We start from the raw sequence: 15,965 nt of genomic DNA on the forward strand, positions 1-15,965 counted from the left end.
CACATTGTCAGTGAGTTTAAGCCCTTTCTGTGGTTAAAATACGAAACTTAACTAAACAAAACAACAAACAATGAAACTCTGCCTTATTTTAGTTTTTTTTTTTTTTTTTTTTTTTTTTAATCAAATAAAAACATACTTTACAAATAGATAGAAAAGATAAAAGGTTGCATTTCTGTTTGTATTTTATGAATTAGAAATAGGCTGACAAGTCATTCAGCGCCCTGTGATGAACTGGCAACATGTCCAGGGTGTACCTGCCTCTCTGATGACTGCTGGGATAGACTCCAGCTTCCTGCCACCCTGAACTGGACCAAGATTCATTATGAAAATGAGTGAATGTATATCATTCAGCTTGACTTTGTGTTTATAAGCTTACTACACTGCCTCTCTGTTAATATTATTTCTAACAGATTTTTCTTTTTTTTCTTTTTTTAATAGGGAATTTGCTCTCCTGTTGAGAGTAAAATAACAATTATGTTCATGGCTTCATTTTGATTGGACCTTTGAAATATTGTTACTGACCAGGGGCTCTTTGGTTTTGACCAGACTGACAATTTTGACTGAATCTTCGTCCTCTTCCAAAACGTCGTCAGGTGTGGGTGGCAGAGCAGGTTCATAGTCTCTCTGAGCAACGGCGTCATGGACATGCAGAAGACTCTAAAAGGGAATAACATGTGAACAAGATGACATATATATATTGTCTTGACCTCCGGGATGTTAGGAATGCACTGAGTCAAACGTAAACTTGTCAAATGTGATTGTTAGGAATGTGTCATATTGGATTTTTACAAATATCTGATGTACTGATTTTGTCCAACTCTTAATTTTTAACACCAATATCAATCAATAACAATATTTTTGGAGCAATAGCTGTCAGCATTATTTCCTGGTACCAAGAAATATCTTGCTTGCTCCCTATTAGTTCACCTGTGTGTCCTGTGTGTGTGTGTGTATATATATACACATATATATATATATATATATATATATATATATATATATATATATATATATATATATATATATATATATATACATATATATATATATATATATATACATATATATATATATATATATATATATATATATATATATATATATATATATATATATATATATATATATATATATATATATATATATATATATGTATATATACACACATATATTCTTTGGATGGTCAGCACCCCTAAATCTCCGATCCTAGAATCCCCTGGTTGCAGCTTATTAGCAACCACGACCTTCAAGAATTACCCGAAAAGTAGCAACAGCTTTTTATTAATTACTCCATGAGCATTTATATATCAAAAGCAGAAGCTAACAGAGAAATACCCCAAACAAGTGAAAAAAAGTGAATGAAACTTTTCATGAAATTACAACAATGAACTTAACCACACCTTCTTAGTGGTTATCAGCCCATTTGTATGGGACAGTAGGACCCCACTGTGGGTCATTATCATCTATTCACATCACTGCTCAGCAGACACCCGATTCACTGATAATGTCCATTTAATTGTGTGATAACATCCAAGTCAGGTGGATTACCCTGACTTGGATGTTACCACATAGTGGCCCCCTTAAGGACTGTTTGGTGGACCATACCACTCACTGTCCTATGAACCTTCATGATTGACTGCATATATTTCTGCTTGGTGATCCACATAATTAATGTAAAACTATTTTAGTTCTCATATCTCTGATATAATCAGTTATCAGCAGTGTATGTGAGTGTGTTTTTCCAGAGAGACGAACACAATCATTTGCTTTCGCATGGTGTGACCCACAATGAAGCCTTGCCCCCCCCCCCCCCCCCCCCCTCCTTGTTTCACTTTCCAAATGTGTCCTCCTCAAGTATAAGGTTGAAGACTAACATACACAAAACTACTACAACTGCTGTACAGTTTGGCCAGCTGATGGGATTAATGAGAGTTTGAGGTACCCGTGTATTGAGACTGATGTGCTACCTCCAGACTGAACCATAGGTTTCCCCTGTGATACTCATATTCTAAAGTTTTGGACAGAAGAAAGTTTCCGAAAAGTGTTTCAAGGCTGTTTATTCCCAGACTAACTGGTTAAATTAATATTTTAATGTAAAACTAAAGTGGTACAATACACTCACTTTAAACACACTGAACAAAGAATTCCCACTAGTTTGGCTGACTTTTCTGCACTAAAGTCATCAACAAACTCTAAAATACCTTTTTTTTTTGTATTGGACACAAATCTTCAGTGCCAACAAGCCAAACTTGGCTGCACCGCCAGTTTGGTGACCACCTGAGAGCAGCCCACCCACATCACCAACACAACCAGTCTGAAGTGACTCTATCAGTTCCTGTTCAGTCCATTTAAGTTCATTTTCTGTTCACTTTGGTAGCTGGGAGACCTGAGTTCTGTTTGCATGAAAACAATATTCAATAAAATCATGAGCATCAATCAAAAAAGAAGGGGGGGGGGGGGGGGGGGGGGTGAGAAAATATATCTGCTCATCAACTTCACGTTAACAATCAGCTGATCCATCTGTCAGCGAGTCCACTTGTCACCCTCCTGTCCATCAACAGCTGCTCTGTTCAGAGGCTGTCGACACATGAGCAACGTGTTTCTGGCTACTTTCAAAGATCCTTTTTTAAAAATTTTTTTAAGAGGAAATAAAAATAAAAACAAACATTCATTTACAGTATATTATACCCAGTGTGGGCTGTAAGTATGTGTGAGCTTCTGCACCAATGCCAAGAACAAACCGGTCATTACAGCAGTTTAAACAAACCGTTACTTGTCGGCTGGCTTCGGTTTCTCATTAAAGAAAAGCCACAAGTTTGGCTGTTCAACAAAAAGCCATATTTTTCTGTTGTTTGTGTGCAAATGAAAAAAAATGACTGCCAGCAGATCTGCAACGAGGAAACATGCATTCGAGTAGTCTGGGTCTTTAGGAGGGTAACTTATAAACACAACATGGGCACACCGGCTGCAGCGCATGTGTGGTTATTAGATGTCAGCACCTTTTGAAGGGGTGGAGTGATGAGGTGGAATTTAAATCAAACTTACAGCTGAATAATTTGTCACTTGCTGTGACTCATAGAAGAGTGTGTTGTCGGAAACAAAATGGTGTAAGCTTGTGTGCGTGTGCGTTCAGCGGGGTCGGAATAACCCAGATGAAACATGACTTCTTTATAATCTGCCTGTCTAAGAGCTATGTAAAGAAATATAGCTGAACTTCGGAGTAATGCAGTCATAACTACGTTTACTTCGGTATTACTGATCCTTTAATAACAGAGAACTGAAGCTGAGGACAGCAAAGCAAATTCTTCCAAACGGATTCATAAATCATCCATGATAACATGTTCTTCAGTGATCAATAATGTGCACATTTACTGTGCAGGACATGCTTTTGTGTGCAGTAAAGTTAAAGCCAAAATAGTTCTTAACATAATGTATAAAGTACACCCTTCATCTGATGTTTTGTGGGTAGAATTTGGGTTCTTGCATCTGTGTGGCTGTTGTTTTTAAGCACTGCAGCCACCTAATCAAACTAAAGTATACATTAGAGGAAGCAACTGGTCCCAGTGGGAACAACCCACCCGAGAGAAAAAAAATGCCCTGCCAATTTGCAAAAGCTGTTAAACTGAGTACAGAGAACAGGACACAAGGCAAAATGTCTAGTCTATCCCAGTATCCTAAAGGACCTGTTGAAATAGACCAGATCCACAGGACATTCTGACACCTCACAGTAGGTGTCCTAGTTGTGGTAGTGGGACGTATACAGCAGTAGGTAAATGGTTTTAACCTATAAACACCCAAAACATGAAAAAAGATCAGATAAGTCCAATTCTTTAAGGTCTCTATTTGTCCCTTTAATAAAATGTAAAATAAAAAGTACCTAATTTTTTTAGGACTTTTTACCATTTCATGTAATATGTCAACATTTTATAGTGTAACCTTTAGCCGTCTTTTGTCCATTAAGGGGCAAAAGACAAAAATCTGATTGTGCTTTAACAGGATTTTGAAGTATGTTAGCTTTACCACAAAGTGATGCAAAATGTCTCAGAAACAATGTGTATCGTATATGTGTCAAGCTGGGCTCTTCACAGTTTCATGTTGTAGCCAGTGGACATAGTTTACATCCGTATTTGCGTTCTGCTTAGTGACAGCACTTTACATCCATTAGTTTCTCTCACATACTGTCAAAACAGTCAAATTCCCTTTATTACATTGTCTCTTTCACATATTACTGTTTCTTTTTTCAGGCAACTCATTGAAACTGAAACTGTGACTGCAAAGCGGTCCATTAGGACAACTTGTTGCTGTCAAAGCACTTATTGAAAATATATCAAACCACAGCCTGTAAAAATCTGAAAAATTACCTTCCAGATGAATCAAAGTAACATTTGCACAGGTAGAATAAGTTAAAAGAGACAAAGTATTCTTAAACTATTCAAGAGCAAAATGTTTTTGCTTTGACATTGATAGAAAATATAAAGTAATCACCATGGATTACTAAAAGATGGGGACAAGATGATCATCTTGTGGCCAACTGAATAGTTTGTGACTAAATAAAAACCCAGGACAACACGTTTCCTCAAACCTTCAAATCCAACAAAAATCGGTATAGTTTACCTATTTAATGGTAACCCTGTGAGGGTGGGTATAAATTTTTACTTTTTTAAGAAAAAGAGGCTCTGTTACAATAAGATCATGCCACCTCTTACAACTGCATACAATGTTACAAGTAGAGGCCTGTATGGTTTACTAAGACAAAGTTAGTTCTGGTCAGGACCTTTCACACACAAACTCTGTCTGTGAGGGGGGGGGGGCTGTGTCCATGTCTCTATGCCTACATGTTACATGTTAAATTCAATAGATTTTCTCTCTGCCTTGACTAGCTGTTCATCAATAAAATCCATTTAACTAAGTTGAACTGTACATTGATGAGTTTTTGCTTCCTACTGTTAACCAACCAACCAATCACACAATAGTTGTCAATGGTCAAAAACCATCCAAAATTTATGTTGAGGACAAACTGTGAGAACTCCCAAAACAGGCTTGAGAGAAAAAAAAAAACATTACAGCAATCTTTCAAATCAGACCTGAGAGAACAAAAACAAACTAATTTCTGTGTTCTTACAGATGTGTTGGCCTTTCCACATCATCAGCTCTGAATTGGCTTTCAGCTTGGTCAGAAAATGGAAATGTGGTGCAAGAACATATGAAAAAGTTTAATTGTGTGTGTCGTCAATTATTTAACTGAATAAAAAGTAAAAATTTAGTCTTGTTCTGCCCAAATGTAAAATATCTACAAATGCCAACCTTATGCTAATCTATGTCTCGTTTATCTGCTTTGTTTAGTTTGTTAACACATTTTAGTTAGCTCTCAGGCCATTCAGAAGCATCAGCTTCCCAAACATATCTGCTAATAAATGGGACAGAACATATAGAACATCGTTTTCTTACAAGTGCAGTTGATGAGTGTTTCAGAAAAATGTGTGTTGCACATCAGCTGCACAAAACTAGACCTTTGAACCAGTTTTTGGGTAGAAAACATGACCCAAGATGCTGGGTTAGATTAGTACTCCTTTTTTTTTTTTTTAAACTTGTCTTTTTATTGAGTTTTTCAGTTTTAATAACGATCGGTACTCCTTTAAAACAGCATTTTTTTCTGTCTCTCTCTCTCCCTCACCCTTTTTTTAATTGAGGCAACAAGATGTATCACTTAGCTGCTAAAAGAATTGGCTTAGCTTATCCTATGCTTAGCCTATGTACTTACAGAAATTTAATTTAATTTAATTTAATTTAATTTAATTTAATTTAATTTAATTTAATTTAATTTAATTTAATTTAATTTAGGTGCTATGTAAATTCATAAATTTATTAAGAAGCTCCCAAAAGCTAGTCTAGCTAAATTAGCATTTCGGTATTTAAGCTATCAATCAGCTCACAGCTAGCTGCTGCTTCACACATATCTTAAACTTGATGCTATGGCGAAATGCTAATTCTTGGAATGATAAAAATGCTGAGCTGCTTATTCTGTCTTCTCTTTGTCATGGTGTGATGTTTGTGTTGTCTTTTTAGTTCTAGTTTCCTGTTTTATTTTGTAGTTTTTTTCCCCTGTGTACTGTCTCCCATTTTGCTTCCTGTTAATTACCGTAGCTCACCTGGTTTCGATTTTCTGATTCAGTTCACCTGTTCCTTGTTACTCCCTCTGTGTTTTCATACTCCTTGGTTTGTGTTCTCAGTTGCTGGTTCATTGAGTTTGCTTATGTAGTCTCCTGTTCTAGTTTAGTTTAAGGATTAACCCTTGTTCCTGCATCTAGTCTGCCTCCTGCCTCTCCTTTTGGGTCCACACCTCCACCTCTCTGTGACACTCTTAACTGCTTGTGGCCATTTTCTTTTACGACTGGAACGTGTTAAAGAAACACAAAGCTGGAACACAGTTATGAAATTAAAACAGCCTAAAAAATAAATATGGAAAGACAAAGATTTCACCTGAAAATGGGGTTTGGAAAGGATGGAAAACAATTCCTTTGCGTCATCTCCCCAGTCTTTGTCTATTAGTTTCTCTGCCAGCTGAAAAAAAAAAAAAAAGATACAGACAGGTGAGATGTTTGTCTTTTTTCAAGTCACATGATAGTCTAAAAGAAGCTTGTTTAGAGTAAGTCAAGAGAGACTTTTAGCACTTTTAAGCTAACTGGAATGCTTACTTCCTTTGTTATCACTACGTTTGTCTGCATTTGTGTCTCATAAACTGCTTGACAACAAAAACCGAGCCGCCTCGATGGTCAAGCAGAGAGGAGGCAAGTGATTGTGTGCTGTCGCCTGTCTTGTCGAGCATATTACTGTAATGACTTCCACTGCTTCAAGATGTCTCGGAGTGGTGCAGAGACACAATGCATGAAGGTCATTAGTTTCCACTGTGAGCAAACAGAAGCCTCTCTGAGGGGAAACAGAACCACAGCTTGGCTCTCCCACTCGGACCTGATGACTTAAGCCAGGCAAAGAGAGTGGCTGTCGGAGCGAATCCCATGCAAACGGTCTGAAGGGAAGGAGACGAGTGCAGGAAAGAGAAACAGTATGGAAACATGGCAGAAGTTAGAGTGCGTAGGATAAATGGAGAATATAAAGAAGGGCAAGTGGAGAAAAGGAGAGATACAATGGAAGATGAGGAATGTGGGGTTTTTTTTTTATGGTGGACAGAAGCATTGATGGAAGAAAGGAGTAATTGTTGAGCAGTTTGTCTAATGAAAAAGGGGAGATGAAAGGAAATGAAAAAACATGATGACCAAAAATTCCCTCGAAATAATGAGGGAATAAAGATGAGAAGAAATAAGTCAATTAGAGGATGTTAACTGAGACGAGGGGAACAGTTTGTCATATATAAGGCACATTGGAAAGAAACTGGAGGATGTTAATTCCATTTTGGGATGTAGTCAAACTGGGATTTCTCTGTTACTCCGTCTTGAATGTGAAATTAATTGTATTCCTGTAGCCAGAACAATAACAGACAAGATGATTTTAGCAGGCTTTAGCTCTGCGCGGTCCTCATAACCCCGCTTCTGGCAAACAGAGACAAAAATGACATCTTTGTCCAGTTTTTAAGAGTATAATACAGGTGACAGTTTCATAATTCAGAAGTCATAAAGAGGAACACGTTCCACTCGTGTTCGTGTGCGACAGGAAAGTCATTCTAACAGCAGAGGAAACTTGAAAGAGCGAGAGAAAAAAAAAGTCTGTTTTCTTTGCTGTTAGTGTCACCCACAGCAGTGTGTGTGTGTGTGTAAATCTGCAAAAGCTGTTTGGAGTGAGTCACACACATCTGAGGCCAGACTGGCTGCATGCTCCTGGACGGGAATGGGGCTTCGCCTTTCAAACCGCTTCAGCCGCTCATGGATCTGTCAGGTCAGGAAAGCAACATAATAAAGGCTTTTAGTTGCAATGTTGGGATCATTTGTAAAGATGTTCACACAACTTGTAAAGTTTTACTCATAGATGTAAACATGCATTTTACATTTTTATGTATTATTACTGCTTAAATGCTGGTAATTTTTTTTATTTTTATTTTTTTTTTAATTGACATCTTTTTGGAGAATTTATACAAATGACACAAACCAAAAACTCTTCGCTCATGCAGCTTTTTAAACCCTCACTGCTTTAAGACTACATCACTTTTTTGACATAAGACTGTCCCACTGTCACACCACAGGGGTGCATGTACTCTCACCTGCCACTTTACTGGAAACACCTGTTTAACTAGCAGTTAGCGAAGCTTTGTTAGTGCCAGACGGGCTGGTCTGAGTCAGTTCAGGAGCTGAATCTGAGCTCATCTACTAGGATTTTCACACACAACCATCTGTAGGGTTTACAGAGGATGGTCTGAAAAACAGAAAATATCCCGCAGGTGTATGGACTAAAATGCTTTGTTGATCTCAGAGAAGAATGGACACCCTGGTTGGAGGTGATGGAACCACAACATGAAGTCAAATAGTCACTGGTTCCAACCAAGATATGCAGAAGATCATCTCTGAACACACAACACTTCCAACCTTGATGCAGCTACAGTAGCGGAAGAGCAGACTGGGTGCCAGTCCTGTCAGCTAACAACAGGAAACTGAGGTACCAGTATGATTCACAAAGACTCGAAAAGGGCTGGACAATAGAAGATGGAAAAATGTTGTCTGGCATCTTCTGATGGAAACTTCCAGCAGGATGATGCACCATGTCACAAAGCTCACATCATCTCCACCATGACGATGAGTTCACTGTCCTCCAACGGCCTCCACAGTCACCAGATCTCAGTCCAGCAGAGCAGCTTTGGGATGTGGTGGAACAGGAGATTCTCGTCATGATGTGCAGAAACTGTGTGATGCTTCATGTCATCATGAGGAATGTTTCCAACAGCTTGTTGGAACTGTGCACCAAGAATTCAGGCAGATCTAAACAAAAGAAGATGGAAAAATGTTGTCTGGCCTGAGTCTCTGTACAAGCTGCTACTTTCACATAGTAGACTCAGAAATAAGTGGAAACAGCATGGAAGCAATGATCCTGCTGCTGCTGCTGCTGGTGTAATGGTATGGGGGGGTATTCATTTACCAGGCACACTTTTAGGCCCCTTTGTACCAGTGTGGCATGGGTTAAGTACCTCCCCTAGCATCTTCTGATGGAAACTTCCAGCAGGATGATGCACCATGTCACAAAGCTCACATCATCTCCACCATGACGATGAGTTCACTGTCCTCCAACAGCCTCCACAGTCACCAGATCTCAGTCCAGCAGAGCAGCTTTGGGACGTGGTGGAACAGGAGATTCTCGTCATGATGTGCAGAAACTGTGTGATGCTTCATGTCATCATGAGGAATGTTTCCAACAGCTTGTTGGAACTGTGCACCAAGAATTCAGGCAGAGCTAAACAAAAGAGGGGTTCAACCTAACAACATGGACCTAATAAAGTGGTCGGTGACTGGACACACATCTACAAATAAAATTAATAAAAACACTCCGGCAGAATCCACAATACTTCCTCCTAATAAATACACACACAGCTGCTGTAATTCTTCAGCTGCAGAATATCAGGATTTTATTCTATATGAGTTAATGTGCCAAAAAACAAACAAACTGGATCTTAGCTATTTATTCATGTATTTAGTAGAGGATCATAACCATGTCTAGTATGGTGTGCACACCATGAAGAATGTCTTCTATGTGCTTCCCCCCCCCCCCCCCCCCCCCCCCCCCCCCCCACATTTTAATCTTAATTTTCCATTTAACATTTATTAAACCAGGTAAGTCATTAAGACCTCATTTAAATTTATATTGACGACCTGGAAGAATTTCTGGAGAGAGAGAAAAAAAGCAGAACGAGGACAAACACCCACCTACATCCATTACAAGCATAAAAAGATTTTTTTTAAAAAAACAAAAAAAAACATCAGTGCACATTTGCAATAAACATAAATAAACCAAAGGAGCAAGAAAAGAGCTGCATGCATTTGTGAGTGTTGATAATAATGCCTTTTAAAGTAGATCTGGACAGAAATCAATCCAGTTTCAAATATTAGATCATTTCAAGTCTTTACAGCAGCTTGAAATGATGACTCAGCAAACACGGTATTTGTTTAAAGGAGCTTTAAGACCCTTAATGGTCCTGGGCCGCCTTATTTGTTAGACATCCATCCTCAATTCCCACAAGCCCCCCAAAGCCCTCAGGCCCTCTAAAAGGTGACTTTTACATACTCCACACATTTTTACAAAGAGTCCCCTCCTAGTTTTTATGCTCCACATTTGTGGAAAAGTCTGCCAGAGGATGTGTGGGCAGCTGAAACTGTTCAGGCTCAAGACCCGACTATCTTTATAAGCAGGATTTTAGTTGGAGCTTTTTCTTATGTAATTCATTTAATGACAGTTATTCTTCCTGTTGCATTTCATTTTATTTATTTATTTATTGTTATCATTATTATTATTATTATTATGTTAATCTGTTTTTTATCTTATAAATTCCCACTGCTTTTGTTTTTGTTGCTAAAGAGACAGAAGATTATTTTAGAGTTCAGTATGTGTGTATGAATGATTAATGTGTGTCCGTATGCATTCTTTGTTGTTTTAATATATTAAAACTACTTTTCACTGCTTCATGTATGAAAAGTATTTTTTTTAAAAAGTTGTTTTTTTTTTAAATAAATTTGATTTGATTTGATTTGGTTGACTTCTGTGTGATTTAACTGTGACCTATAAGTGTGTGAGTAAATATGATTAGAATATGTTTTTTTTAGATTTGCCAATATTTGATTTTTATTTTTGTTATGTAAAGCGCTGTTTTGGTTTTTTTTGGCATGAAAAGTACATGAAAAACTTTGATTGATTGATTGAAAGTAGTGGGTGAACCAAGAAAACTTTCATAAATAGCAGAAGAAAAGAGTGAAATTGTGCTTCTGTCAACCTGTGAGAAAAGGTTGGGGTAACCTCCTTCTATCTCTCACATATCAGGCTAGACGGGCAGCTCATACAACACCTCTGTGTCCCCCTGTTGGTGACTTCAGTGTGTTAGGAAGAACTTCCATTATCCGATGTGAGAAGACCTGGATCAGTTCCAGCTGTTAGGATTGTAGATGACGCCTCATATACTGGCTTGTAAAAACCCTCCAGGATCAGGCAACACCAAAAACTGAGCTTTCATTCATTCTTAGACACTATACTTCAAAAGCTAAACACATATGTTGTAAATGAAATTACTCTGTAGAATAACATGTTAAAAATGACTCAATTTTAACCACCTGGGATAATAAACAACTTATATTTTAAAACATAAATTGTCCACCAGAAGCCAAATTCATGCGTGCGACTTGCTCCTCTGGCTCCTCGCGTTTCACAGGACAGATTTTTAGGATGTTTTCTCAGCTGAAAATGTGATCTGACTGTTGAATGACTCTATATTTGCCATTTTCACCTTAAAGAGCAGGTGAACCTTCTTCTCCATCAACATGCTGTGGAGGAACTTGTAGTCCTCCTCTCTGTCGGTATGAGACTCGGTTCCTGACATCACCGACGACAACAGCTGGCATACACCTGCATAAAGGAGAGCAATGAATGTTTATGTGTGTACAGAACATAAATGAGAGCTCTGGCATACTGTTTTCAGGTTTTTCTGTCATTAACGATGTCTTTTGGACATACCTCTGTGCTCAGTTCGGCTCAGCATCCTTCTCTGAGAAGACAGAATCAAATTAAAGTCTGGCAGAAGATTATTGACGTTTGGCTGTCCAACACAAAGAAAGAGTGAAGGACAGAAATGAAGCAGTTTTCCACATGAGCTGGATGTGACGCCTCTTCTGAAATACTGCTGCCCCCTCTTGGTGGTGTTTATGTACTTGTACTGTAATATTTTCTGTCCACAAGTCAAAATATCCACATCAAACGTTAAATTGTATTTCTTTTAATTAGATTAAATGGTTCAGCTTTCTAAATTTCATTGATCATCATAGATCGGGACTGTTAGTAAATTATATGAGCAAAAGGTAAAAAGATTTGATGAAGCTCAACTAATAAAGTCCAGCTTTTTAAAATCTTTGTCACAGAAATTAAAGTTGTAGTTTAGTGCAAGTGATAACTTGGTCCAAGATCTGCTCATCAGCAGAGACCAAAGCTGGAGAAAAACCTTCTGCAAGAAGAGTCGTCATCTCTATGAAGCAAAGTGAAAATACAAACAACCAGTGACCCACAACCCGATGTACCAGATGTTTCGTCCTGCAGACTTTCTCTAAATGCCAGGCTGGAAAAGTGTCTGAATCTTCATAAATAAAGAGGATAAAGTGGTTTTTGGTGAAGATGGTTCACTGCTGTGACAAGGATCTACATTTCAGGTCAGCTTCTGTCGCAGAGATCATGCCAAATCCAAATTTTTTATGTGCCATGTGTCCAAATTTTGTTGTTAATGTGTGTTAAAAAGTTAAGGTTCTAATTTGCTAATTTCATGGTTTAATTTTGACCCAAATTTATTTGATAAATGTAAACTATGTATTTTATACAATCATCTGGTGATACGCTGAAGTTAGATTTGGATTCCTTTGTTGTCATTCAACATAACATCGTTGTAGATGCACTGTAGAACAAGATTACAATACATGTTTATGGCCACAACAAAACAGATTGGATACACACTGAGAATAAAGACTAAAAAATAATAAAGTATAAATAAATATAAATATCAGTGCAAACAATGACTAGGTAGGCCTATGAATCATCATTGTTTATGTGGAGCATAAAATAGTTTTAATTTTGCTCTTATTTCCCAGTGTGTTTAATCACAATAAATAATTGTAAACAGAAAAAAAACCTAAACAAATAACTAAATAGATAGACTGATAAAATATTGCACTCACCAGAGGCTTGTCGGTCCTTTAGGCCGCATCCATGCGGACACTGCATGCTATCTACACAAAACAAGCTGCATTTGAACATCTGCTTGTACTGAGCGGTTATAAAAGAGTTCGACTTGCTGGATTGTAAAAGAGACAATCCTGTGATGCGATCAATATGGGTCAGGTCTGACCTAAATCAAACCAACGACCAATCAATACAACAATGGCAACATGGACATTATACGTAGCATGATGTTGGACTGTGGTTGCTCTCATTCCACATCAACAAGAAACGCTTCACATCTAGATTTAATTAAGTCAGAGAGCAGCATTTTGGCACTTTTATCTTTAGCTTAGTGTAGTTTTTGGTTACTTATTAAGATTATTATTAATATAATTATCATTACGAATTCAAATGTTGCAAATCTCAAACAATCCAAAATGATTGTTTGGTTAGGTCCTACAGCAAATTAAAAAGCCATTTGAGCACTGTACAGTCCCCACACATGCACAAATAAATGCACAGCACTGAGAAAAATGGAGAAATGAGACAAATGTTTGAGTTAATAGCAAACATTTTACATAGTGCCGTTCATTAGAACTATTGACTTCGAATTTCTGAGTTCCCAGTTGGACAATTGACTTTTACAACCCCTCAAGGTTGGTTTTTATGACTGAATAGATAATAACCTGTTTCACAACTCAAGAAAGAGCATCTGGCTATAAGGCTCCCCTTCATTCTTACATTTCATTCTTTATCTTATTATTTGTATCATAAATATGTTTGTCTGTTTTTGGTTTGTTTGTTATTTCTGCTCACAACTGCTGGACCGGACCCGAGGGAAAAAGACAGTGGAGGAAAAGGATGGAGGAAAAAAGAACGAAAGGAAAAAAAGGCGAAAAAAAGAAGAAATGAAGTGAGAAAAGAACAAAAAATAGAAATCAAGCAACAGCAACTGTCACACATCCCCAATAGACAAACGTCTTCTAGAGCTTTAGAGAAATGCAAAGTATTTAAACAAAACACAACAAACATCATCCGGAGAAAAAAAGGATAAAAACCATCGACAACTACGACCAGAGAAGCAACCAGTTCATGTGCAGGAGTGTTGGTGTGTGTCTACCTGTGTGTATGTGTGCAGGTGTGTTAGTGTGTGTCTACATGTGTGTATGTGTGCAGGAGTGTTGGTGTGTGTCTACATATATGTGCAGGTGTGCGACTGTAACACCCATGATTTAAAAAAAAAAAAAAATTATATTAGATTTGGAAATATTTTATTAGCATATAATTCAGTTTGTGTCTCTTTAAATCTGTCACATACACACTGTCCACCCTGCTGACACAATAGAACAAGAAACAACGTTATCACCTTTAACTGCTAATGATAGCCTGCCCAGTTTGCTCGCTTACCAACTTCCTGCTGGATCGTGGCCAGCTCGGGTGTGATGTCATTCCCAGCTCTAAGGTCTGATCCTGGAAACAAACGAAAGGCTACAATTGTCCTTACAGCAGTCTTTGACAGATGTCTTTACACCAGTGACCACATGTTCCTTCCCAAAATCATTCCAAGCAAAACAAGATATAGAGAAACAAGCAAAGGGGTATGGCCTCTTAATAGAAACACACAACCACACACACTGCTGGTAGGTCATGTAACTTTTGTTTGCATCCTATTTTATGGTATTTTAGTTAAAATGAGTCTTTTGGGATTTTTTAACTTATATTTCTGTTAATAAAACACATGTTGTGTGTGTCTAAGTTGCTGAAACACAAACTGATCAACAGTTAAACTGGGTCTAAAGATGGTGGTAGGTAGGAAGTATCCTGACATCACTTCTGCAGGACGTTTGCTGCTGGCTCCAAATAAAGATATGTAATAAATTGGAGGCTGCACGTGTCATAGTTTTTATTTTCAATTTAAACAAACATCCATAAGGCTACATAAAAACTGTGATGTGGGTCTAAATGGGGCATTTATTTTTTGATGAATAACTTTGCTTATCGGTGAATGAGATATGGGGAGATCTTCTGCATCACAAAGTTGCATTTCCCTGCTGCCAAATAACAGAACAGAGTCACAACCTTGATCTCTAGTGTTAGTGTGTTATTTCTCTATGTCTGTGAGTGATGTCAGTGCATTACTAACTCGTGGTTGAGGCAATACCCCTTAACTCCTTTTGCCCCCTTCTTGGGCAAAAAATTTAGTTTCCTAAATTTAGGACCGACATTCCTATTTTATTTCAGAGTTATTCCTAAATCAGCAGGTTAGGAGCTACTTTCAGCGCTAAGATTCTTTGTGAATACGGCCCCAGATACACAGAGAGAAGTGGAGGACAAATTCAAATTACAAGTGTGAAAAAAGGAGAGATTAGCAACTTTCAGGTGTAATTATTTTCCAACTTTGACCTTCATTTACTTGATTTGCTTGCTTTGGTTCTGTGTTCAGTTGATCATTTTAATCTTTAATTTAAAGGTTTGATTCAAACATTGAACGTCTATATTTTCTCATTTTAAAAAATGTGCAAAAATTAGGCTTTTATGATGAAAAGAAACCTTTCTAACTAACAAACCCCTCATAATTGGTAAATTAAACTAATATAGAAGCCCTGAGCTAAACTAAATGAGAAAGCATTTGGAAGGCAAAAGAGCCGACTCTTTTGAGGAAGCCAAGTCTAAAGAGCTGAATCTTCAAAAAGAACTGAACTTCCCATGACTAGTAACAAGCAGTCACTGCTACAAATCCTGCCATATAACACATTTCAGCTGATTTTACTGATTCTGCTTTCTGATTTCTTACTAACTAACTAGTTGTCCCCGTGACCAATCAAATGCTGTTCATGGCTACAGTGCAGTATGGCTTAGTTAAGGGGTCCTCCTTTCTTGAGATATTTTTTGTGAAACTAATATGACTGTCCTCCCAAAATTAGATTATGGTGTTTTACAGGACTGCCTTCAAAACCATTTGCCTGTAAAAACAATTTTTTTTAATACCACCTCTTTTAGTCATCTGGAAAACCTTGCTCCAACATCACACTATTCAGTTTCAATCATTTATTATTGAGACTGAATAGTATGCCCGCTTCTAATTTGTTCTGGAAATTTCCTTGTTGAGGGTATGACTA

General features: G+C 37.6%; 1 protein-coding gene across 1 annotated transcript in view; it reads right to left on the bottom strand.

Moving 5' to 3' along the window:
* Positions 1-11,683, bottom strand: part of LOC306758539 (MAGUK p55 subfamily member 7-like) — a gene marked incomplete at both ends in the record, with an annotated part of 29,489 nt that extends 17,806 nt beyond the window's left edge. Inside the window, 5 exon segments of the mRNA XM_079243866.1 lie at positions 523-657; positions 6,481-6,561; positions 7,806-7,883; positions 11,432-11,550; positions 11,659-11,683. Of these exon segments, the coding sequence (XP_079099992.1) occupies positions 523-657; positions 6,481-6,561; positions 7,806-7,883; positions 11,432-11,550; positions 11,659-11,683 (438 nt within the window).
* Positions 11,684-15,965: the final 4,282 nt, after the last annotated feature.

Source organism: Telmatherina bonti, assembly GCF_933228915.1.
Source record: "Telmatherina bonti genome assembly, chromosome: 7".
NCBI classification, from domain to species: Eukaryota; Metazoa; Chordata; class Actinopteri; order Atheriniformes; family Telmatherinidae; genus Telmatherina; species Telmatherina bonti.